Here is a 27642-nt window from a genome sequence, read left to right as displayed (position 1 = left end):
TTAGAGGATCAACAACCCGAGTATCCTGGGAAAAACCAATTTACCCCTGCCAGAGATCGCCTAACTTGTGTACGTGAACTTAATCGTGTAGCACTGTCGTAGTATCCTGTAAATCTCTCATCCCTCGATGAGTCCCTGACTTCCTGGCTCTCTTAATAATGAAAATAATATTTTTCTTTAATTCATGTCTGTTTTCACGTGTGTGTGTGTTTTTTTTTAATTCAGAGATCAAGCAGAGTTTCGTTCTTATTGAATTCAAGCGATGGACCTTCCTTAGCGAGTGAAGGACATGCTTGTACACAGAGAGCTTTTATAAATCTCTCTCTCTCTCTCTCACTCACTCTTTCAGTAGACAGATAAATAGATTCTTGTTCATTGTTCTGAATTAGAATAATTGCAGTATCATGAGTAATGCGATCTCGAAACTTTCTATTGATGGAATGTAGGTATTTTCAATCTGAGTTGACCAGTTCACATCCTGATTTTCATACTGGTTTACATGCATGATTCTTCTCTCCCAGTTTCGGTACGATTGTAGTCAGATTACCAAAAGCAATCACAGAAAAAAAAGCATCATTGTGGAATTCAGTGACTATAATACGAAATACAATTCAATTCGTCAGCTATCTGTTATGGAACTCTAGAAAACCTTTGTTTACATTGTAAGCGTGTAAATATCTTATTTATGTTAGTAGAATTGGCAGCACGACTAAGAGCATAGGCCTTTACATAACAGAAACGACACATAATAAAACTGTATTTATTAGGTTAAATGTCTTAAATAACAGTACATTTTCTTCCAGAACGATTCATAAATTAAATATAAGAAACGGAGATTTTGTGAGTGGCACCTCAATAGCGAATTCTGTACACCGATTTCTCATATCCTGGGAGATTTCTCTTTTCTACAGCAATTCTACAGTCTCTCTCTCCGTAGCATAGTTACGATGATTCAAAACCGAAGCCTTTAAAATGAAACGTTACCAATGCTGAAGAAATGCAAAAGCAATTTTTTACGAAATAACAAACTCTCCATAAGGAAGGTCTTGGCAGAAACACACTCTGTTGGGCTTCATTCCTGGTGGGGGTTTGATACACGAGCCTGGTTTTTCCGTTGTAGTTGTTGGCTCTTTAGTGGTGGTTGGAGACGGACCTTCTTCCGTAATACTAGGAGTGCTTTGCTTGGCGGTCACCGTGATAATCGGAGTGGTATGCGAACTATGCTTGATGACCTCTGTTTCTGTGGCAGTAGGTGTTTGGGTAGTTGTGGTTGTTGGACTCGCAGTAGTTGTTGTCGTTGTGGGTGCCATTGTCGTAGTAGTGGTTGTAGGTGACGCAGTTGTTGTAGTTGTTGTTGGCTGAACTGTAGTTGTGGTTGGTCGCACTGTAGTTGTTGTGGTTGTCGGCTGCATTGTAGTTGTGGTTGTCGGTTGCACTGTAGTTGTTGTGGTTGTCGGTTGCGCTGTTGTGGTTGTCGGTTGCACCGTAGTTGTTGTGGTTGTCGGTTGCACCGTAGTTGTTGTGGTTGTCGGTTGCACCGTAGTTGTTGTGGTTGTCGGCTGCAGTGTAGTCGTTGTGGTTGTCGGCTGCATTGTTGTAGTTGGTGTTGGCGTCGTGCTATCAGGACCTCTTCCAATGAAGGGCGTTGTAGTTGTAGGACTGGTTGTTGCGGGGGTGCTTTCTTCGCACGGCTCTTCTTCTTCTTGTCCTGCAAGTAAGAACACAAGGATTTTAGCAAGTGCCAAGAAAGAGCAATTGTGACCTGCATTTAAGGAGGAAATAGATGTTTTGTGAACACTTCACACGAATTTATTTTTTGATGAGCATCGGTTCTGTGTATGAGAATATTATTATTTCTGATTCTCATTCAGTAACGCTAGGATTTTTTAGTTATAAAAACTAAAAACACTGCAACGCTTATTACTGCATATTATAGCCAATGTCGTTGCTGGTTTAACTGAACGATGCATCCTGGTCAACACGCAACTACATAGTGAACAACTCTAACATATGCTACTGTTGGAAGAAAATATTTCTATGCAAATGAACTAAATGGCGAGTTGCGAAACTGAGGTGACTCCATCATACGAGAAAATTTGCAAATAAATATAAATGTGATCGTAATTTATGTAATATGCAAATGAAAATGCGCGCATAACACGACGCCAGCACACTGCATGCGTTTAGTTTATAAACATAATCAAGATATGATAATTAATTAATAGTCGCCGCAGGAATTCTTAAGACACGTGTTAAAAAAATCCTACAAAAATCATTTTCCCATTCACTTCGCCACCGTTGACTTCATTGATGCGAGCACGAATGGAATGCACCACCGCTTGCAAACATCGAGAACTGACCGAACCTTTAATCGAAGCCAGACGAATTGGACATCGTGATAATTCAAATCTACTGCTTATGATTTCCACCGATATACCGTGACGCTTTTACAGTCCGATATTTCATGCTAAGGAATGCTACATCTAGACTCTTCTTTCTTTATCTTAACGTTTCTTTCATTTTTCCATTCTGCAGCATTCATCTTTTTACGGTTCTCCGAGTTTCGAAAATCGCTCTTTCCTCTTCGAATCCTCATCACCACCGCTCGATTTGCTAGTCTCTGTAATCCACAATTCAGCATCCAACTACCCATACTGTTTGGTATTCTTCTCTTTCTTGATGTATATCTTCGGTTAGTCTCTTTTTTTATTTTATTCTGCAAGCTGAAAGAGATGTTGATGAATTTTCTGTGATCTGAAGCAAATCATCTGTCAGAATAGAACATCTTGTAATTCTCTCCACTTACCCAAGCTTTTGATCGATTCTTAAATAGTTCCGTCCAAGTATACTGTTAGGGTCCCTTTTCTTCCTGGAAATAAATCTAACCATCCTCTTATATGGAACGACCTTCCATCAGCCAATCTTGTGTTCTTTGACATTATAATAGGCGGGATGACCTCCGTAACTTCTAATGCTCATTGCCCGAGTCAAATTACTCTTTTCGGCTTTTTGTTCTGGTTGAGGCAGAAATACTTCTGCAGGAGTGAAAAAATTTAATTCCCATCTCCATTCAGAATTCTGTCCGCCAGCCAAGCCTTGGTTTTTCAACAGTTTTGCCAAGGCGGTCCAAGAAAAAAAAATTCAGCATCGGGCAAGATAAGACCCCTTTATTGTCTCGGCCTACATTCAGTCATACAGAGGTTACAGTAACCATTAGTATCAGCACACCTACATTTGACTCTGAAAGGCTATATGTAGAAAATTTGCCTTCAGATGGCAAATACATAACAATGCTTTTAGATGGTTCCGTTGTGATAACAACTAAAGAAAAAAAAATTATAAGTAGATAATTTTCGTTTTTTTTTTTTAATTGTGTATGTTTAGGATTCAAATATACGTGATCTAGGAAGTATTTCGCCGCTTCACTAGCGTAGAAAAGAAACTGGGTTCAAATCCTAAATGATAGGAGGATTTCGTGAGAGAAATTAAGTTGGCAATCTTAGACAGAATGATACTTTTTTTTTTTTTATAGTAACTCTGTGCACCTCAGGCAAACCAGTCAGTAAACGTACTCGATTTCACAGACATAGCTAGTGTGGGCATAGAGCAGCCCACCTTCTACCTACCTCTGAGTTCAAGTCGAATGTCAGTCAACTCGGTAACACCTAAACAGCATTACGAACGAGACATCTTCAGTAGGAAGGGGAGTGTTATAGCGCTAGCAATCAATAGCACACAAGTACCGACAGCTAGCTCTATAAAGATTGCCATTAGCCAAAATGCTAGTCATAAGAGAAAAAAAAAAAAAAAAAAAAAGAAGTCCGGTAACCTTCAAACTTCTTTGAATATAAAACAAGATTTCATTTTCAAGGATATGACGAAATATTTATTGTCTCAGACACTGTAATGAAGTTGCGAATATTTTTTTTTTAATTTGTATAATTTAATATTTTTAAAATCTCACCCTTCTCCAAATCCTGAAAATCTTTAACATTTAGTCAAATACAATTAGAAGAATTATTCCTAATGAGGATACGAAAAGATGACTAAGATATCGTTTGTGTTCTCGAAGATTCCCTTTTCCCACCAGTTTCAACATCCCATTACAGAATGACGAGTTGTTCTCAAGTTATTTTCATTTACGAACATTACGTCACATGCATACATACACCTTAATACTTTTCCGACAAAAATAGCAAACTCTTGGAATTCTAGTACATTATCCCCCCCCCCCCCCGCCACACACACACACAAATACATTCAGCGCTAAAAGCCGGACTATTCCTGAGTGCAAGTTGAAGTCCTACTCTGAACAATGTTTGTCTTCTTTCACAGGCTTTCTTGTTGCATGCCTTACTACGATACTCAGAAATTCGTTACGAATTTTTCAGTTCATCTCAAACATTCGCATTCACACTAAACTAGGAAACACACACTTCGCTGACCATTAAACCACGTATACATTTCCGTACAAACAATACTTGGGATTGTAATGAAGCCTGCAACTATTAAGTTATTTTTTTATAATTTGTGAATAATTTTTAAATTATTATGAAAAGTAATTGTGTATAGTTTACTCATGAATGGCCATTTTTGTTCCAAACTGTGAGTGTCTAGTGAAGGCGAACCAGGCACGATATTTTATTTTGTCGATCATTGATTAATGGATTAAAATTATAAGTGTTTACCTTTTGGAATTGCAGTTGCGGTGCACTGGTAGATCCTCAATCGGCTCCAGATAAGCAGATTGCTGCGTAGAAACCTCACTGTTTCAGTATGTCTTTCTACTACGGTCCGAACTCGTACTTCTCCGTAAACACTAGTGACCCTAAGATTGTTTATGCTGCTGGTGTCATTACAGTACCTGTAAAAAAAAAATAAACGAACACATTATATTCAAACGACAATTTTTCTGTTCAGATTATGACGTGCTTTTCAAGATTAAAAAAACAAGTTAATGACTGCTGTGTTGGAGAGTAAAAACAAAAAAAAAGTACATCAATAGCGGAGTTAAAAAAAAGGCGTAGTTGAGACACTTTCATAAATCAGCAGTGTTAAAAATAATAACTTTCTGATTTTTTGTCATTTAAATCCTGGTTTTGGCTTTATGTTTAAATTTTTAAGCAAATTTAGACAACGAAAAGTGATACATCACATTGTTAATATTAGCTTATTGGTCTATTATTATTCTTCTTGTAATGTGTCAAAGAGAAAAAAATAAACTTCGATGTATTGGAAGAACAGCGCTGCACTCATCGACTGGGAAAGACATAAGTTCGATTCTCGTGGTGACGAGAGGATCCACTGAAAGTGAGTTAGTCGATCTCATAAGGAGGGAAGCACGATTTTTTTCTCCAGGATACTCGGGTTTTTCGTCTAGCATACAGACAAATCGGTCTGAGAATACCCCAATTCAGAGCCAAAAATATTACTGGGGTTGTGAGTAGTGCAATGCGTTTCCAGGATGAGTTCGTAGACGTTTTGGAGATAAATAATGCAGACTTTAGATGTTTTCTAGTTAGTTAACTTTGATAATTATCGCTCAGCTCTTGAGTGGAATAACATGATTATTTTACAATATAAACATTAATATAAGTCCTGTTTAGTTCAGTGTAAGTGACGTTTGCATCCTCCGCACTGGGCAGACTTAAGTTCAATTCTGGTCACCAAAAGAGGAAGGTTTAATAAGTCTTTCTGCGACCGGATTAGTCAATCTGTGGCATGGGCAAGTGGGTTTTTTTCCTCCAAGAAACTCGGGTTTTTCGTTCCATAAACTCAAGAAAATCGACCCTGGAATCCACACTATTTCAGACAATAACATATCCTGTTAGCGTTATTGACCACGAGATGACAGCACTTTTTTGTGCTCAAACTTGATTTTAGAAAAGCTCAGTTAAAATTTTTACGCGTGAGAGAACCTTAATTTCTGAGAGAGGGTTATTGGTAACATCAAAGTAGTGTAGGACTAATGATCAGAATTTTCAGCATCGAAAATTTTAATTTAAAGAAACACTGATTTACAAAAAAAAAAAAAAAAAATTCAGTTAAAGAATCCGTAATCGTTTTGTCCCAGGCGTGAAAAGCTTAGACTCTGTCATAGTTCTTATTTCTTGAAGTGGGAATTGGGAGGGGAGGGGTACTCTATAAGTAATATCTTATTAGAAACTCACTGATCAAAATCTAAAATAATATTTATGAAATTATAAGTTGCATTGCAAGCCCTAATGATCATAATATGACTGTCGCTATTGTTAATTGCGTGCTATTTTCATGAATCAGGTTTGAAGAGGAGGCTCAGCATTATATATTCTTATTCTATAGATGGTTTATTATTAAATCAACGGTTAAACTCGCGCATATTACGTGGAAGTCCAAGACCCATTGCGACGACACTAATATTCATTGAAGGAGGAAATGCCAAAGATAAAGACCGAAGTTAAATATTTCTTTTTAAGCAATTAATAATATCTTGAATTTTATTGAAAAATGTGAAGGAACAGATTGAAATTGTTAAATATATTGCTTATAATGATTCAAAATAGTATAAAGAGGCGCATGAAGTTTGTAATTTCGCCCTGGCCTGATTATTGGTTTCCATCTACAGCATAAGTTTGCCTCCCTTCGGATTGAAGCACGATCATTTTTGCTTCGTTTCTTCATTCATCCAGCAGCAGAAGAACTACTTTTATGTTGAAATTATTACCTTCAGCGCGAGATGGTATTACAATTATGACGCCATCACGAACGCTTAAATGTAAAACACGCTGTGTTAATATGCTCGTGCAGTGCTTGGTCAAAGAATGATTTGGTTTTAAACAAAGAAAGAATTATGCGGATATAAACGATGAATCACCAAGTTGTGGCACAGCAAGGCTCTTTAGGGCGCAGTCGCAGAATAAAATTTCAGATCATCCACAGACCCTACGGCATTGGAACAAGTGTGCAGCATCTTCTGACCAGGCTGGGCGGCGCCTTTTAGCGTCATTACAGATTAGCAGCGCCCTTAATATTCAATTAAGACAATTCCAAGCACTAAATTGATTCCAGGAAAGGTGACCTGTTGGATATAGCCTGAAATTTGTGCAACAACAGATAACTCTAGACCTGCACGTGATCTATGAGTTCAGACATTACTCGCCACGCATAAATAATTCCTTAAAACTACGTGTGAGAACGAACGCATTTTATTTAAGAGTTATATTTCGCCACAGTGAAGAGAGAGCAGTGAATAAATGCAGCAAAGTATTTAAAACTCGCTTGTCCATAAGTTGGACAGCTGAATTCGAAATTTAAAAATGCGCATATGAAGTACCAAAAGAGAGGTTTTTCAGAAGAAGAAATGGTCTTTCTACTGAGTGATACAAGAAAATTATTTTTAAAAAAGGGAAACAATAATTTTTTGTTGAAATTTCTTGATAGGATCTGTGCATTTTATTCCACTGTATATACAATACAATTAAAAGAATGAAATTTATTATACAATTAGTTGTAAAAATAAAAAAAATATTTAAGCCCTTTCTCAGCTTTGTGTTCGTTTATTGAAAATCGTTTGCACCACTTGATATATATATACAGGGTGTTCGGGATAAATTTGACATATTTATAATTAATTATATTTTTCCGTAAGTTACATGTATTAACACACACTTCTCTTCATTTAAAAGGTTGGACCCTTCTTCATTCATATACAAGATGTCAGAAAGGATGGATAGCTGGAACCCACCTGAATCATGGAAGAGAATAACTTGTATCATGATGATTCGTGCCCGCCATCAAAATAAGGATATTACGACTGCTGCCCAATGCTCCCTGAATACAGTAAAAACAATCAGGCATGAACTAGAGACTTGCAATGGTGACTACGAGGATGTAGCAAGAAGAAAGATCCCTAGCAGACGATCTGATTGCGTTCGTACAGCAGAATTCCTCGCAAATCTGCAGGAACAGGTGTTGAAGAACCCTGGCATTGGAATTCGGGCTTTGTTCGTGGAGTTGCTAACTGTAGTCAAGCCCTGGATAACAAGGGTAGCCAATGGTAGGCCGTATGTATGGCAGCAGGATTCGGCCCCTTGCCACACCTCTGGGAAAAGTCAAAAATGGTTGTCTGAAAATTTCTACGACTTCACCAGTCCAAATGTTTGGCCTCCAAACTCCCCAGACCTTAACCCCATGGATTATTTTGTATGGGGCGCAGTTGAAAAAGACACCAATCGCACTTCCAGTAATACAAAAGCCCAGTTAATGGATAAAATTAAAACAGTTTTTGCGGCCCTTCCCAGGGAGACTGTAGCATCAGCTTGTTCGAGGTTCCGAAGCAGAATTGAAGCTGTGATCGATGCTAATGGTGGTTATTTTGAGTAAATCTTGTTGATAGTATTGTGATTAACTCTGCCTGTAATGTTTTTTTGTCAATTCATTAAATTTAATAGATACAAAGAAGATTTTCTTTTTCCTTACGAAACTGTCAAATTCATCCCGAACACCCTGTATATAAGAGCCTGTTTAGCCTTAAGGCTAAACGGCCTCGTATGTTTGGGAATAAAAAGAGTTAACGGAGTTATATTCATTAGCCTCCCTGTCGCTCTCATCATCTGGGTCACCTGCAGTGAAAAGTCCTGAGAAATCCTCATCGTGTCGTAGAGGATTCGAAGCCGGGTCATTCCAACAACATTCTTACGACTACCTGACCTTGCAAAATGAAGTAACAGCAAGTAGAAGAAAGAAAAATTTTAAAAAATGTCATACTGAAATCAAAGAGGATTTAATTGATCGTCTATCGCAGTTGAATTTACCATTTGTATAGAAACGGCAAATATAACTCGGGTTTTGTCGATGTACGTCGTCAAAATAAATCAAGCTAGAAATAAATCGGAGCTTTTTCTGAAAACCTTAATAAGATAGAGAGTTTACTTACTGTTGGCCGCCAATTTCCAGTCGGACGTAGCAGCCACTGACGGGAGGAATGTTAATCCTATCGCAGTTAAGAATGACATCGTGGGTTTTTGGAACCTTTGCAAGAAAAATGAAATAAAATAAACTTAGGAATCATACTGCAAATCACACTTGCAATGCAGATCTAAAAAGAATAACAACAGCTGTGTGTGGTCGGATTCTGAAATTGTATTCTTGATAATAATGCGATGATATTCTCTTTCATGTAATAAACGAACTGATCCCCCTCCCCCCCCAAAAAAATCACTCTCTCAAAAGATCCTTCTCTCATCGCAAAACTTTTCGGAATCACCAGTATTTATATAAATATTCAAGAATGCATTTATATTATTGTATGGTTCGTTGAAAGCTATGATTCAATCCAACCTTATGCGCATGCGTGCGATTGTATTAGGGAAAAAAAAAATTAAGACTGGCTATCCGGAAGTTTCGTTCGAAATTGCATTTCTTCGAATTACAGCCATTAGAAAGTATAAATTAACACTTTTGGAATTCGAGTTTCTGTTCGTCTTTGCGTTTTCTAGCTTATTTCGTTTCTACTTCCTTGAAGTTTTGTATATTATAAGAAGTCGCAGGATGTTTATATCCTTCCGTTACTAATTAAAACCCATCCATTTTCTTACAAGCGAATGCAAGAAATCAAAGGGTACGTACTTTGATGATCTTCGTACAGTCCATGGCAGCGTAGATGACGAACCCATACCTGTAGGTCGAGAACGTAACGGACTTCTTGGGATACAACGATAAGCTCTGAGCACATTCTGTGGTAAAGATAAAAAAACAAAGAACATTTTTAGAAAGTGCATTCCGACACTCTGCATTAACATACACATAAACACAGAAAGGGAAAACCTGCTGTCATTTGAATTAATTGCGGCTCGATTTGAGCACGTGAGCTTGGTGGTGGTCTCGTGTTTGCCATTGTTGAGTATTAGAGGAGTAACGAGACCACCACCACATAAGTTGTAGCGGATACTTACACGAACAGGGTTGAGAACGACGATTCCAATATTTTTCTCTCATTTCTGATCCTACTTTGGATCGGTCAGGATCAGCAGTGTTAAGATCCTGACTGGATGGAGCTGAGGCCTTGAGTTTTCCATATCTCCGACAAGCAAGTCCTATGCATTTTTCTGTCTGTTCTGTCCACCCCAATTGACAGAGCGTGTTATTCTAAACCGCGCTTTATCTTACCCGGGAAACTAAACATTGATTCCTCAATTCCTGGTAGGGTTGTTTGGTGGGGTGGAATAAATGTATCCTGGAATACGTCTGGGTGATGGAAGAAATCCCCGGGACAAAAGCTTCATTTTTCCTTTAAGAAGTGTAAGTACTCTCTCTCTCTCTCTCTCTCTCTCTCCCCAGTTTCTCGCTATCTAAACTGGCTGTCTTACTCAGTATGCAGATACGATTGATTGGTTGGTTGTTTACTGAGAAAATCGCATGTATATAAATTTTCTTTTGTCTTAACATTTCTTTGACAAACTCCATTTATGAACAGAGCCGCGTTAAGAAGATGGATCATCCTATGAAGTATTAAGCAGCACTCTATTTCGTTATAATTATTACACACACGTATGGTTAATATGTACACGATAAAGAAGGCATCTGTTAGACTTTGAGGAAGTATTTATTGCGACTATTGTAATCTTTATTCTTTAAACCACACGACTAGTTTCGTATTCGTTTTTAGTTTCGCTACCTCGCTGGTTGATGGAAGACTCCTAGTGGCGAAAGTTGGAGGCAGGTGCTGAAAGCAAATTAAGGTGCTTGTTTAATTTTGCAAGCCTTAGCCATTAGCCTTAGCCAATTTACATTTAGTGTATTCTCTGATTGTTCTTCTTCTTCTTCTTACAGGCTACTTTACTTCTTCTTTGGATTTGGATTTAATTCCTTCCTTCGGTAGCTTTCATCTTCCTTTCGTTGCAAAATATTATTCAGATTTCGTTGGGCTAAAAAAAGACGAAAATTGCTTCAAAGGAATTCCGATTCCTAATTGCAAAAATCGCAGAAATAATGCGGCGTAAGGAATCACGCGCACCAAACAACAGAGGGAAATCAAATGTTAACGCAGCACCTACTTTTCGAAGGTTTTTTTTTTTTTTCCCGGTTTGGGCGATGCTGTATTTATAGCGCACTGCGTATTACACCTTTGCCGGGCGATGCTATCGTTGGAAAAGAAACAGAAAAGGGAATTCTAAAGAAACTCACGATAATAAAACGCATGATGGTAAAGCGCTCGTGGGCATCTGAGCAGAGAAGAAAATGTTCTTCTAATAATGACCGATAAGGAAAAGAAGCAGAGGAAAGAAGTGCGTGCTAGTTAAAAGAATCGTATGAATGGGAGAAATCTTTCGCTTTATGCAACGTTGATCTGTTATTAAAAGACGTATACAGAATAAAACAATTATACAAAAGAATATATAATAGGAATCACACACACACACACACACACACACACACAAAGATATTATATATATTTCCATTATTAGTTATTTTTATGGCGAATAGCGAATGGCCTGCCATACGTTAGCGTCAATGTTAATCCAAAGCAGACGGGAACAGAAGCAAAGAAGCGCGTGATAGTTACGAAACCATTAAGAATAGAAAAGATCTTCTGTTTAATACACTATCGATCGTTTACCACGTGCTCATATAAAATGGAAGCGTTTGCTGTTCCATTTTATATGAGCGCATAAAAGGGAAAACTCGTTTTAAAGTCAGATTTAATCGTAGCCCCTCCTTTGGGATTGTTACGTTTTCCCTTCATAACAGAAAGTTAAGAAATTGGCTTTTCAGTCCACTCGGGGTACTGAAAAAAGCACTTTTGAAAATCACCGACCAAATAAACAACTCACCGTTGATTTCGGTGGCAGGCGAGAGCACGATGTTTACTCTGAAGAACAGGAAATCGCTTTCGCTGTAATCGGGCAGCCCATCGTCTTCTAAAATGACCTGATTGGCTGTCGTTGGACCCTGGATGACCAGATAAGTTTCGTTTCCACAGAGGCTGGAAGGTTAACAAATGACTCAATGGGAAAGAATGAACAGATGCCTGAAACATTTAACTATTAATTAATATCTATATTCAGTATGAACAAAAACGGCTAAACCTGGAATTTGTACTCAATAACCAACACCGATCACTGACAGACAATGAAAATAAGTCCCAAATATGTATTAACAAGTTCATTGCCAATCACGCGATATCGTATGATTGGCAACGAATCGCGTGATGCGAGCCCTCATCAAACGGCCGATCACGCGTTATCGCGTGGACGTCGCTAACTAAATGAAAAAATTTAAAAAATTTGGCCACCACACGAAATTCCAATTTTCAGCTTGGCAATGAAAGTGTTAAAACAAGTGCAGAATTTTAGTTCTATATATTAGCGAAGTTGCGCAGTTTTTGCTATGTCTAGCCTATCCCAATCATAATCAAGACAGAAAGGGGGGGAGACGGTGATTAAAGCAATTTGCACACCCCTAATCAGATTAAATAAATACCCTTAATCACTTTCTACCTACAAACCACGCATCACGAACACCCCAGTTTTGTTGCCTCGCTAACGAGCCGGATATAATATTACTGAGAGGCAGAGCCTCCTTCTGGAAGAATGAAGCATTGTTAGCATCCCTTTTTGTAAGAAAAAAAAATCAATTTTTAATAATTTAGTAATAAACTCCTTTAATTACGTATTTCTTTCTTGCTTAAAAAATGAGTCAATAGAAGTTAAATATGAAAAAAAATAATAATAATAAAACGTGTAAATCCCAACTCTTTTCCTCTAACAGTACGTCAAAATCAAATAATTTAGAAAAATCCAGGGATCCTTACCTTAAAAATGGAAGTAATTAAAGACCAATCTAGAAAGTAAATGAGAAATTAATTACATCACTTAATTACTGAATTTCTTAATTACTAGTGACGTCTAAGATTAGTCACGTGTATCGTTCGCTAACCAGCCTCATATTATTCGACAATGATTATTAATCACGAAGCCAATCAAATTAATCGCAGGAATTCTATATTTAGTTGCTTAGGACAACCGCATCGCATACAAATGCACGCAGTTTTTCAAGGCCGCAGCTTCATCTTCTTCATCTGAATGCAAGCAGACGAACGGAAAAAATCTTGCAAGAAAAGAAAAAGGAGATGAAGAAACGAAAAGGAATGAGCGAAAAGCTACTCAGCATTCTTCTTTAAATATGTTTACAAAACATCGGTGGAAACATTGAAATTTTCTAAAGCATTGTCAACGTGAGCGTTAATCATTAATTACAGTTTTCTTATGAACTGGAAAATAACAGAGAAATGAAAATGTTTCAGTTTGACTAATTAACTGTTTCTGGCTCGTTGAGCGAGTTTATTATTATTCTTTACATTTTATCATTCTATCCAATTTGGGCCCATTAGGTGTTAATTTATGTAACCTAACTTACAGGTTACAAACCTCATAAATTAACACGTAATGGGCCCAAATTCAGCTAAATTCTCATTGTGTCCATCAATGTAACTGATTGATCAATTTATGCTGATTATCAAGTAAACAAGGGACACCTTCCAACTTCTTTTCTATTATAAAACTTGGGTAGATATTGTGTTCAGAAGCAACCGATAACACAATTTCACAAAACTCAGAAAGTCAAGTTGCAGGAATTGATTTTCGTCGGTGATGTTCCCATTGATCAACACAATACTTTTGGATTGAGAGCCAAAAGCACAGCCCAAAACGTTATCTCCCTACTTCTACTAAACAGATATATCGCCCATCGCTCACTTTCCCGAAAGTTGCCTCAGTTCTTTATTCAATATCGATCCGAAAAGAAAAAAAAAAGTTCTGAGTTTAGCGACCAAAAATGTCTCTCCAGTTTTACTACTCGTGCAATATTTTTAATCCAGTTTCCAAGGTTGGAATTATATAATTTACAGAACTTCAAAAATGACAAACGAACCACTTTCTTTCCTTCATTATTTAAATTTATTATTAATTTATTTATTGATTATATGTGTGGTGCCAAGATTCTATCTCATATCTTATTAAGGAAGACGTTGTGGGATTATCCTTTTTGCAGTTGTACTTAAGTGTGTTTGTCTTCGTTCACCTAGAGTAAACATCCCCCGACAAAGTTTTCTTTTCTCTTAATGACCAATTTAACGGGAGCCTTTCCTAAATGATTAATCTTTTAGGGAAAGATTATAAGTAGACACATATTTGCAAGTAATGTCCTCGTAATTACAATAAATAATTGAGACGTACGCCACCCAGGGGGAAGAATCCAGTTCCTTGGCATCGTAGAGAAAGTAGTGGCTATTGAGAATAAATTCTTGCGCGGAAACACGATATACGAGGCCCGTGCACAGTCTAACAAATTCTGTGCATGCGTGGCACCGAGTCATTGAATTTGATTACCTGTTTTTTTTACGACATCGTGTGGACCAGGTCGGAATTATTGATTATCAGGACGTGCCAGCGATAGCACTCTTCTGTATAATAGCAAAGGAGTAATCTCGTGACTCATTCGGCCTTGTCTTTATCTTGTTTACTTTGCTTCATTAGTTGTATAATTCCATGAAGTGTTATCACGAGACTTCAACTTATTAGAAGGCTGGCTAATCTAAGGACGGGTTGCTCTGTTTGTCTCCCAGATCGGTCCTCTTTCTGCAGTCTTCACGTGATAATCACGAGGGTGAATTCTTAGCGTGTTCAAAACTCTCTTCTCTTCCCACTTTAAAATAAAAATAGTTTCATACACGAGTGCTTATGAATGAACTGGAACGGATGCATAGACTACTTTTATAGAATTTGCCAACATCGTTTATTGTATTTCTCGTAAATAATAATAATGCGATGTATATTTTACTTATAATCTGTCACTCAACACAGTTAAAAAAAAGTTGGATTTTTATCTGCTATTGCATTCGCTTCGCCAACTGCAATTCTCGTTCGTTCTAGAGACGACCAATCATTCGTTAGGAAGATATTTAACTTTATTCTTATTCTCCACTTTATATTCCTTCATCGACAGCCCCGACATAATTTCTCAAATCAATTCGCGAGGCCGAATTGATTTGAGAAATTCGGCCTGCCTCGCGTAACCTCAGAAACCAAAATGTCTCTTTCCCCCCAAGATGAGACGTTGATTATCGGGTGAGTTTTGCAAAATGCGTGAAGCACTTATTGCATTCATTTTGTTCGGGGTTAGTCAGTAAGCGAGCATTCCCCGGCTCTGGCTGGACGGATTTTATTAAAATATTTTGCCCCGTTATTTCAATTTTCGTTTTCTATTCCTTGCCATAATCAGTTGCGATAATGAATGATGCCCCCCATACAAGAATGCCAATGCCAAACGAACTTTTAGATGACCCGCTCCAGTTCATGATTTCCGTAATTTTTATACACGGAAGATTTTCGAAAATTCTAAAAACCCGGAATACACCTTTAAGCGTTCCACGTAATATTACAATTACATTATGATGAGGTCTTTCAGAAAATGGCCTCCTCAGGTGTAGAATTGTAAAGGGGTTTGTTTCTTAATAACTGATGAGCAGAGTATACTATAAAGTATGAATTGTTACCGATACTATAAAAATGCGATTATCCGTTTATTTGTGTACTAACCAGATTTGATATCCAACTTTCCAATGATACTATTTATCAACAGAAAATGTTTTTTTTTTTTTTTTTTGCACATTGCCCTCAAGATGATTGTTTTCTCTTAGGAAAAAAGATAAACTTCTGTTTTTTTCCCCACGGAATAACTAAGATAACATTTTGTTGCATAGGACAAGCTCCAGTTATCTTATTGTTTGTGTTAAAAAAGGCAGCCTATGGTGACTCTTCGACGAAAAGTTATAAGAATTCTATAAACTCAGACTACCACTAGTTATTTTCAGCTTCCAATTATCTGAGATAATATCTTTTTCTTTTTCGTTTCTAATTTCATTCTGAATGCAGAGATTTTTAAATACTCGTGATATAAATAATACTTTGGTGTTAATCAGTTTCATCCCATCTGATTTCGCGTGTTAGACCAAGTGGAGCGGAGTATTCTTACAGCAGGGTGGGAAAACCGTTTCTCGGTTAAAACTCTGCCACGCCGACTATCCCTAATTTACTTAAAGCAGTCCCTGTCCTCACGTGCCAGAACGGATTCGTTCGCAGGCTTTAAAAAACAAAGAGCCACCTCGTTAGCAACTGCACTACAAATACTCGATTATATAGAGATTTTTCGCTAAATATTTATTTCATTTTAAATTAACCCATTCTTTTATTTTGCAATTCCATAATGGACTCCTTTACGATGTTTTTTTAAGCAAAGATATAAAATTCAATTTTAAACTTTAAATGGATGAGATTAAGTTGTACCATTTTGTAAGCTGGCCTGGTTGGCCGAGTGGTTAGCGTATCCGCTTTACACCCAAAAGGCTACGGGTTCGAATTCCGCTAAGGGCATGGATGTTTGTGATTGTCTGTGAAAATACTAGTGGTGGTAGGCGGTAGATGGCGTTGGTAGTTGCGCTTCATTGTAGCTAATGGATTGAGTGGTGAAGACAGAGAGTTGTAATAATAATAATTTGACACTGTACACACCATGAATATTCTAATAATAATATTACAAAGATCTCAGAAATGTATCACGAATGCCTTTTGAACTAAATTTTTGTCGACTACGTGCAATTAATTCGTTCTATTCTTGTTTTGTCGGATCAGCACATGTGTTGAACTTCGACTTCATTCGAAATTTTAAAATTGAGTGAAATTAATAACTCAATGTTTAATAAATAAAAGTTGTTCCAAGTCTACCAGCCCTATAAGGAACGATAATTATACTTATTTTTATTGGTCTATTAGTCTAAAATTTTTATGTATTGCATTTAGTTCAAAAAAAAAAACATCCAATATAAAATGCTTTACTGCATTTTATGAAAGCAGTAAAGAAAACGAGATGCGCTTAACGTGTTTATAAATAAAAAGGAACTTACTCAAAGATTCCCGACTTCATCTTCGATCCGCTGCATTTTCCATTCGCATCAGGCGGGTACGTGTTGGAAGAAAGTAACGACACGCATGCGACACTCCCAGCACTCTTTTCCTGTAAGGAATCGAAAGAGGAAAGAAAAGAAAGTTACTGCAGTCATCGAGCCCACACCGCAATTTCATAATGAGGAATGTAATTGTTTAATTTCAAAATTCTGTGTTTTTTAAATGGTCTCTTTACTCGATGAGATATCACTTGGGAGATGATGAATGTAAAAGCACCTCCCTGAACCTCAAAGACATTCCTAAATTCAAATGCTAATATCTTCGCTTCTCAAACTTCTTTAGTCGCAATACTTTGTTTTACTCCTGCAGAAATATTTATGAATATTGTCAGATTAGAACTTAAGACTAAAAATATTAATTATTTAAATAATAAAGTAATAAAAAGAACTTTGTAACCCTATAGCGCTAAATAATTAAGATTTATTTAATAAATCTTTATCTCATAAATCGCATAAATCATATGAAAAAAGTTCCTTTAAGTCAACAATAGAGAAACTTTTTTAAAAAAACCTTTCTTTGACCGGTTCCCGAGTTTGTCGATCTCTGGCAAGTATCCCCCCCCCCTTCTGTTAACACCAGTTTTTAATCCCGCATCCTAAGAAAATCGACCTCAGAACTCACACTTATTATTACAGATAATAATGTGTATTAGGATTTACCGCCACGAGATGGCAGCAGTTGTCTGCCATACTCTCCCTTCTGTACAGTTTTTATTTTGTTAATAGATTAGGCACAATAACTAAATGCTTGGAGAATGAAAAACTAGATGTCCACTAATCTTGAAAAGCTAGTTAAAGCTCCACCCTTTGAGAAAAAGGCGTTAGATAATTTATTCCTTATTATTATGAAGACGATGAAATAATGGAAGGGGGTTAGGATAAACTTGAACTTAAAGTTCAGATAGAAGCCGTTTGTATTAAATCAAAGTAATCTCTCTTGCCATCATGCATTGCCTAAAACAGAAAAAGTGAAGATAATGGAAAGCATCAGAGATATTAAATACACAATTCAAATTTTCACTGTTCACTTAATGTAGTTAATTTTTCTATTCAATGTTTACGACAGCAGCTTAGTCCCTTCCCTCGCTGAGAAGGTGGTGTAAATTACTTAATGCACAGATGCGTCTAAATTTAAATTAAGCCTTATTTTATGAAGAGGAAAATAAATAACCGTTTCATATTTTTGCTGGTTAGTTATCGACAGAGGTGGCTCGAGCATAGGCACTGCGGAGCTGCAGCACCCCCAATTTTTCTCGATACATAAATATATTTATTAATTTATTTATATTTGCTTGTAATATTTAATTTTATCATCAACAATCCTATACGATTCTCTTATTTTGTATAAAAAATAATAAAAATCCATCTTGTAGCACTTAGGAGGGCGAAGGACGCTAGCAGCACTGTATTTACCACAGTGTCATTTTGTTACACGCGCAAGCATATGCACGTCATAGTGAGATGCGAGCTATTAGCGTGATGCGGTACTGTCCGTCGCGCAGTTCCACTGTTGTTTATATGCAGTTTGCGCAAGTAGTAGAGTGTTCGTAGTGCTTATCGTGTTTACTCCGTCTCTTTAAATATTTGGACATTACAATTAAAGGATTTAATTGTAATGTCCGAAAATTGTAAATCCATTCCTTTAATTACAATTAAAGGAATGGGTTTTATTTTTAAGTACTTTTGAATTATACTAAACTGTATAATTTTATCGATAATAAATAATATTTCTTCATGTTTATTTTTTTTTTAATTTTTTACCATAATTTTGGTATTTTGTCCAAACACGTATACACTGTACTTACAGAGTGCATGTATATTTCGAAAGTTGCAGCCCCCCCCACGATTTCAAGCCACGAGCCGCCACTGGTTGTCAAACAAACCTTCTCGTTCCAGATATTTAAGTGGTCCTGTCTGTTTCTGGAACCCCCAAAATTTTTTAGCTATGCTATTTTATACATATTTTAAAATGTCTGTATTTTCTACCCCCCCCCCCCCACTACTTCTTACTCTGCTCAACCCATGCACCAGTGTGCTGTCGGCTCGGCAACCTTTCGTATGTAGGACTGATCTTAATAAACAACAACAAAAAAAAATATTCAGCTATTTATTTTTTCACAAGATGTTTCGGTGTATAGAATTACGATACGAAGGCGAAGAACTGTATTTTATTTTATTTATTTTTTTTTTTAATGATTTCGCTCATAGATGGGTGAGCTCCTACTCTAACCTTGGCCCTTTATAGACTTTCTGTTTACTTATTTAGGACTAATACAGGAATTGACTGCATGTGGTACTAGCAGAAATGTTCCTTCTTCTCCCGTAGTGAAAGAGTAGACCAGAAAATCCGGATTGCGTTTCCCTCTCATAAAAGCAGTAAATAAATAAACAATAGGTAAGTAAAACTGGTAAAATTATCCGTTCTCTCTCTCGATATATTCTTTCCGGTGGAGTTTTAAAGCGGACCGTATTTACTCATATTTCACGTGAAAAATCGTTTGTTTTTCACAGGAGGCAGAACCGTTTGTTAGGGTATACGCCTCCCCTAGGCAATCGCTCTCAAGAAATTATGTAAAAAAAAACAAAAAAAAACAGCGGTGTTTTTGTGGAGATACAATTTTGCCGCCCTCCAAACTTGCCGTTTCTAGGCATTGCCTTAGTTGCTTAGGGTCGACGGCCCTGTAGAGAGCAAGGGGGGGAAGGGGGGAAAGATTAATTAAAGTCGTCCCATCACCAGCGACTGGTTTTAATGATGAGCGAATATTTGTTCGGAATCACGAGATAAGCAACAAAAATTTACCGTCTGACCAGTTTTCTGGCCGATATGACTGCTTTTGCCGAACGAAACCCACCCTAGTTTCCGGTGGCGTGTGAACAGTGATCTCCAGAGGCAGCCAATATCGATAATCTCAAATGAGGGGTTTATGAAATGCAATGAATGAAAATATTAAAAAAAAAAAACACGAAGAGTGAACATATAACAAATTTTCTAATCCTGTAAAACTCATCAAATACCAGTTCTTCTTATGTGAATAATCCCTCAAATAAATAAATAAAAAATTCCTAAACATGCAACTATTTGAGTACCCCTTGCCAAATATTTCTCCAGAATGAGAAAAATTATATTTCTTTTTATTGCCGCTTTAGATGTTAAACGATCTTCGTCTTCCAGAGCGAGATCACCACGGTTTTGCTTGCTGGAGCTGCGAGGTGGATTGAAAAAAAAAAGGAATCTAACTCTTTCTAACAAATCTGAAAATTTGGAATTCCATAAAAAACAAAGTAAGTTAAACGGATTATTTTTTATATTTCAACTTTTTAGGAGGGGTGCAAATCCTAGAAAAACCTGTAAAACCCGTTTCATATTTTTGTTTGTTGGCCAAAATATGAAATTATATATATATATAATTTCAGTTAAGGTTGAATTGACAAATTTAAATGGGAAACGCACTTTGTATGATTCTCGTAGAGTCTATCCCCTCCCCTTTTTATTTTTGCTCGATCTGGTATAGACGACTTTTTATCCTACCAGTTAATTTAACAGACTTCTTTATTTATTTTCTAAAATAATGTGCTATGCTTATGAAAATATTTTCATATTATGTAAAAATAATATTCACTCTATTTGTTAAATTAAGTATACTAAATAACTATATGGAAGTGCATGTAATCAATGATAAATGCTTAATCTGGAACCAGCCTTTTATCAAAATGAGTCCATTTACTGATATTAACTTTAAGCTGAGGAAGGAATACTGCCTTAGATTGTTTTTTTTTTTTTCTTTTAGGTCAGTAACTTTAAAAGTAAAGAAATATTTAAATACAAAGATAAAACATACAAAATATAGAAACAGAAAGAAATTTATTAAATTATTAAGGTGATATTCGTGCAATATCATTCGTCAGATTCTTTCGAGATATTTGGGTTCCTATCTCCAGGGCTCTCTCACTCACTAGGGGTCATGAAATTCCGCTGTGCTGATAAATAAATAAAAAACCTCTGATAATTTGAAGTTAGCAAGCTTCTCACAGGAACAAATAATACGAAGTGCTTTTCTTATGTGAAACCTGCATTAGAAAGACTGTAAGCAGCAGAGTTCCTTAATCCAACCAAACCAAAGAAGACTACCAACTCCGGTAGCCTTCCCTACCTTTATAAGAAAGAGTATCTCCAAAATACTGAAAAGAGTGATTTGAAGTTCATCTGAGAGGGAGAAAAATTATTCAAACGTATATTTGGAAAATGTGTGCATTTTGGTTTTGTCAAAATGCCTGAGATACGCATGAGAATGCCTATTTACTTCTAAGCTTCACTATTGACTCTTGGGAAACACCTGGGATGTGCTTCACAGAGTTCAAGGATGATACGCCTCCCTGCTTCCCATAAAACTCATTTTCGCTTCAATGGAAAAGTGAGATTCTGCTTATCAGGAACAGTCGATAACCTGCTTGCACTGCTGATGCGATGGTGATTTATGGTCTGTTGTCCATTGAAATACTGAGAAGTGATAACGTATAAGCAACGACCTTTGCTTTACTAATTTGAATATTTGCATAAATGAATTAGCATTATCATACAGCATAAAACAATCATGGCGAATATCTTACGATCTAACTTTCATACGTCATAAGCTGAAGATGCGTAAAGCAGAGGAAATGGCTTGATCAACCACTTATTCGTAAAAGTGGAAAAATTTTGGGAATTGGAAGCGATTGAAAGGGAGTGAAATTTTACTTCTTTGCGTTCCCACATTTAATTACTAAAACAGTCTTTCTCGAGGGTTGCTCTTATCCAAAGTGCTCTTATTTGACCTTTCCCGGGATAAACATCGCACCTCGAGATTTCAAAACGCCTTGCCTTTATAGTTTTCCAGTCAGAAATCTTTTTCGTTTCTTTTTCCGTCTCGCTTAGCGCGCTGCATCATAAAAAACTGGAAGAATTGCTCTTTTGACAATTTCTCCCCTAAGAGCTTTACACTTTTCTGAGCTAGTGATTTAGTAGGCGTTCCTCTGAAAAAAAAAACTGGTCTAGCTATACTTGAAGACGACCTTTAAGTACGTTCTTGAGTGATGTTTGCGAACATTTCTTTGCCAACTTGATACAACCTCCACATTCCTATAAAGTTGGTAGTCGCTGACGTCGAAGTTCGCCTTTCTAACACGTCGATTTCTGTTTTTCCAGAGCGAAAGTTGTCACGGAGTTCTTTCAAGCTAACCTTTTTTATAAATAGCACAGCAGAAAGTTAAAGCATTTGGCCGCCTTTTGCACGCATAGTTATACACCACGTACAGGTGAGAGGGAACCTTCGAGGCATTCCCCAGGGCAGTGCAGCGACTGTGATACTAATAGGAACTTTTTTTTCCCTTGAGTATACTTACGAAAATAAAGTATACTCAAGAAAAACAATACGCAACCTAAAAAAAGATGTTCTGGATTTAGGTTGTTATTATAATATTCGGTATTATGCACATTTCGTATGCAAAACGTTTTTTCTTTGCAAAGGAGAATGCGACTGCAGAGGTCAGGCCAGTCATTCTATTTCTCCTCTTTAGCGTGTATAATTCTGACGCTTTTCGTTATTAAAACACGTAGTAATTAGACGAGTCCATTCTGTCCGGAAATATACGCATCGAACCAGGTTTTTGATTTATTAATGCTTTCTGTTTCTATTCTTTAAATAGAAGTGCTTCGTACCCTTGTGGGAACGTTTCTGGTTCAATGATAGCCTGCCAGAATAAATAACATAATAACTTCTAGTTTAGCTAAGTAGAGAAAGCTTTGTAAGCCACTTTCACAGTTCCCGAGCTCTCTGGTGATCATCGCTTTTCTGGCATATAACACATTCGTATTTTTGTATATGCGAGAACCAATCCCAAAGGATTGCCACACTGTAAACAGCAGACCGGTCACTATGACCAAAGGTCCGAACCAGTTGTACACAATAAATAACTGAAGGGCTATTAACTCTTCCAGTTTCGTATGAGACAGCCAAATTCACTTTCCGCTGAAAAGCCTCTATAAAAATTCTATTATCCTAGATGGGATTCCAACCAATATATACACTATATATATATTTAATAACAAAAGGGTGTCGTCATGCTTTTTGATGCCACTTTAATTCGCTGCAGGAAAAAATGGATAAACATCTCTTCATCTAACACTTACCTGGACACTAATTATGCACCTGTCTCCGCATGGCACCTTAGAAGAATTATAAGTGACGAGTGCGGGTGGTGATATTCCGAGTTGTCTTGGACCATTGCATTCCAGTTTTACTACAATACAAAAAGAGATATTTTCATTTAGTAAAATAATCAGTTTACATACAATCGTTTCAAAATTCGAGCATTAATTTATCAAAAAAATAAAAAATAAAAATCCCAGTAAGACACCTTTAAAGTATTCGCATGCTATAAAACTACAGTGCTAAAGTCTCAAATTACGTGAATCGTATAACAAGAAATGATCATCCTTAGTAAATTTAAATATGTCACTCACACGTAGCTATCATATGGTGACAGCATCTTACAGCACAATAATCATATTGAATTAATCAAAAACAATCAAAATTAATGAACCATGATACTTATTTAAATAAAAACTTGGTTGTCCCATTGCATTAGCGATAACTGACACGATGTTTGACATTGAAAGCGAACTTTAATAATTAAATCGATTTAGCACTTACGTACCGGAACAGCTAAGATGCTTCTAAAGATTTTCGGAGTTTTTCAAAAACAGCAATAAAAGAGAGAGAGAGAGAGAGAGAGAGAGAGAGAGAGAGACTTTTCTTACCATGTTTGCTATGTTACACCTCTGACTTCTCTTCTCTGGGCTCACTCATGACCACCCAAGTTTTGGCTGTGTCCACTCCAAGCATATTGTTTTCGCATTTAGGATTGTGTCCCCTAAGAGATCCTTAAAAATCCTCTACTCGGTGCCGAAGATAGAAATTGGATGAATTAATAATCCATCCCTTACCAGTTCACTCAGAAGTTCATGCTGCCGCATTTTCTAATTTTTTTCCGATCAGTGCTCATCAGAACGGCACTTCTGTATTTCTTAAAGCATATTCAGCAGCTAGTCGCTGTTCTCATTCTCAGTTAAACTCCATGTTCACAAGCAGAATTTTCGTATTATTTTTTCATTCTATCTATCTACCGCTATGATTTGAGCGAGCCCCCATGTTTATGTATTTCCAATGTTAATAGCTTTCTTCTTCGCCCATGGAACTAGTTAACTACAAATTTCTTGAGCAAATGCAACTATTCTTTATTCACTATTAACAATTTCATAAGAAACACTGAGAGAAAAAATCAATTTACCCATTTTTAACGGAACGTGAGTAAATCAAAGTTGCATTTTCATTTTTACCATTTTATATTATCCTAACATTATGCCTGTTAAGCTTAAATTTATATGGTAAGTATTACAATTGTTAGAACTGATCCCTCGTGAAGCAAGTATTCACATCATAAACAACAACAACATAGTCATACATAAACATGACCCTAATGGTAAGCATACGAAGCAAATACAGCGAGTGTTCATTAAAATATATGCAGCAGAGCATTCATAGGCAGTGGCAACGCCACATCTAATGGTAGTTTGAATTAATGGAGATGTACAACCTCAATCTAACGATGTTTACTAAAACTGCATACTTTACTGCGTCAGACTTTTTATTATAACCAATGCGTTCAAATCTCCCCGAAACTCTCTGAGAGATATCAGGATACTCTGATAACAGTAACGACATCCCCCCCCCAAAAAAAAAAAACCGGGAGCAGTTCTAAGTAAACAGAAGTGTCTTCAGTCCAAGGACCACAATGATCCAGCACTCCGTTTGCACAAAGGAAAGAAGATTTCGTTAAGATTCGTACTGTTCCTAAACTCCCAACCATTTTAAATTTTTATCTAGAAATGGATTCACCCACAAAGAATGATTCTTGGAGATTGATGCACGTGCGAATAGCTGTAACGTTGCCGTGTTCGACGCAGTGCTGCTTCTCCTTCTGTTTCTTTTATAACGCAGTAGATTACGGGGTCGTATCATTTCTCCCCTCCCTTCTGTGCTACGTCGGTGCACTAACTCCAGCATGACAACGACCTAGTCCGAAAATATGCTTGGGCACAAGGAATTGAGATTATGTATGAGGAAAATGATTTTTTCACGTGTTCTCAATTAATATGTGAAAAAACAACTTTGTTGTACAAAGACCGAATATGCCTTTCCTATAATCTGGTAAACACAAAGAATCGTAATAACAGTTCAAATCGTTCGTAATATGACGAGTCCTTTAGTTTTACGGTTACTTATTTAGTTGCATATTTTTATTTTGAATTATTTTCACTCTTTACGAGTCGCTTATACACTACTCGTATTTCTAATCACCATTCAAGTCACGTGTAATATTACAACTCTGAGTAAAATCAGCGGAAACTACATTGAATAGACTTGATGTAAATAAGGCTGTGGGACTTGATGCTATTTCACCACGTGTCTTGAGGGAATGTGCCAGAGAGTTAACAACAGCTTTTGTATATCTTTTCAACATGAGTCTCTCACTGGGTCAAGTTCCAAAAGAGTGGAAAGAGGGTAAAATTGTTCCAAACGAGTGGAAAGAGGGTAAAATTGTTCCAATTCATAAGGGAGGTGATAAGAGTAAGGCTTTGAATTATAGACCAATCTGTCTGGAGTTGTGGTCAAGGTATTAGAGAAGTTAGTTAGGAATAAAATTCAGAATTGGGTTGACAACAGAAAAATACTCTTTGGCGGCCAGCATGGATTTACTAAAGGAAAATCGTGCTTTAGCAACCTGCTTACTTTTTATAATAAAGTGACAAATGCGTTGGATAAGGGTATTGCATATACAGTGGTATATTTAGATTTTGCAAAGGCGTTTGATAAATTGCCACATAACAAGCTGGTAATTAAATTGGAACGGATGGGGCTGAACAGTAGATTGGTTCACTGGATTGGAGATTGGTTGTCTGATAGGTATCAGCGAGTTGTCTATGGAGGAGCGATATCCCAGAAGAGGAAAGTTACTGGTGGTGTACCTCAAGGGTCTGTTTTGGGTCCATTGCTGTTTAATTTGTATGTAAATGATATCTGGAGAGGTCTGAATGGTGATGTGCAGTTGTTTGCAGATGATGCAAAGTTGGGCAGAGCTATCAGGAGTAGTGTGGATGCTGTAGCTTTGCAAGAGGACTTGAATATACTGTCTGAATGGGTAAATCAGTGGGGATGTCAATTCAATGTTTCAAAGTGTAAGGTTTTGAAATTTGGGAAGCAGAGATGGGATGTAAAGTACACAATCGGCGCGAATATCTTGGAAGAGGTAGAGGAAATGAGAGATCTGGGAGTGATTGTAGACAAGGACCTAAAATTTCGGGGACATGTTACTAAAATAGTGAAGACAACACAGCGGATAATGGGAATGATGCGGAGGACACTGACTTGTAGAAGTAAGGATGTTATGGCTCCTTTGTATAAGGCTTTGATCAGGCCACATATGGATTACTGTGCACAGATCTGGTCACCTGGTTTTCAAAAAGATGAAATTGCGTTGGAAAAAGTTCAGAGGCGATTGACTAAGGTGGTTTCTGGTCTCTGGAATGTAGAGTATGAAGACAGATTGACAAAATGCAATTTGCAGAAATTGGTGGATAGAAGGAGGAGGGGGGATATGATTGAGACATATAAGCTGTTAAGTGGTTATTACCAGATTAACGTCGGGGAAGTTTTGCACAGAATGGGTGAGGATAGCAGGAGAACAAGAGGTCATTCCTGGAAGCTGTATAAGGAGGGTGTGAGCAAGGGAGTGAGGGGCACGTTTTTTGCATGGAGAGTGGTGAGTGATTGGAATGCCTTGCCCGAGAGTGTGGTGTGTGCAGAGACAGTGAATATATTTAAGGCACAGTATGATAAACTGTGTGTATAACAGTGGACCTCCCACGATGCGTCTTTGACTCCATGGAGGTTTTTATAATAATAATAATAATAATAATAATAATAATAATAATAATAATAATAATAATAATAATAATAAACTAATACGATACGAAAAGACCTTTAAAAAAGCGGCTCTAGAGTCACGATCGTTTTTGAGAAATGCGTTTCTGTATATCACCAAACTGGTGATAAATGTTTTGCATGTTGTGACGCATGCAATCAAGAATAGTTTTTTTTTTAAATTTATTTTTACAATATATAATCCTGAATACTATTCTGCATTTCTGCACATGTTTCAATATAATTATAATTTAAGCAGACGAAACGTGATTTTCCGATGACGCAGTTGAATCGTGCAAATATCTCGAAAACATTTTGCCTTCGTATTTACCTTAAGTTAATTACTACAAACGAGAAATGAATATCAACTAAAACATAACAAAAAGACTCTTCGATTGATCGTACTTACTTGGATATGACTGGACGGGATGTTTCAAAGAATGGACGGTTTGTTGCAAAACAACCAAAATGGCCACTAAGAGTAAGCGCGTGTAGTCTGCACTGCTTCCCATAATTTCAGCTCTCATCAGTCATTGAACGAATCCAAACTGATCATCCCCATTTACCGCTGCTAATATTTATTCTCTTGAACAAGTTTACTTGAAATATAAACCAATCGTTTCT

General features: G+C 36.9%; 2 protein-coding genes across 2 annotated transcripts in view; one reads left to right on the top strand and one right to left on the bottom strand.

Moving 5' to 3' along the window:
* The window catches only part of LOC150105270 (inositol hexakisphosphate kinase 3-like), a 250209-nt gene that overhangs the window by 20436 nt on the left and 202131 nt on the right, over positions 1-27642 (top strand). Inside the window, exon 2 of the mRNA XM_090394042.1 lies at positions 19266-19394. The gene's annotated coding sequence lies outside the window, so the exon portion shown is untranslated. The remainder of the gene's footprint in view (positions 1-19265; positions 19395-27642) is intronic.
* LOC150105271 (uncharacterized) lies at positions 747-27532 on the bottom strand. The gene is made up of 8 exons (XM_090394040.1): positions 27428-27532; positions 23166-23275; positions 16940-17049; positions 11811-11962; positions 9607-9713; positions 8915-9009; positions 4689-4864; positions 747-1708 (listed from the first exon to the last, which is right to left on the bottom strand). Exons 1-8 carry the CDS (start codon positions 27528-27530, stop codon positions 1014-1016), a joined length of 1548 nt encoding a protein of 515 aa, XP_090250166.1. The 5' UTR covers positions 27531-27532; the 3' UTR covers positions 747-1013.

This window comes from Typopeltis vanoorti, chromosome 6, assembly GCF_054136105.1.
Source record: "Typopeltis vanoorti isolate ZY-2024b chromosome 6, IOZ_Tvanoo_1.0, whole genome shotgun sequence".
NCBI lineage: Eukaryota > Metazoa > Arthropoda > Arachnida > Uropygi > Thelyphonidae > Typopeltis > Typopeltis vanoorti.
Note: the sequence above shows the minus strand (reverse complement) of the source record. Positions and strands in the feature narration are given on the sequence as shown.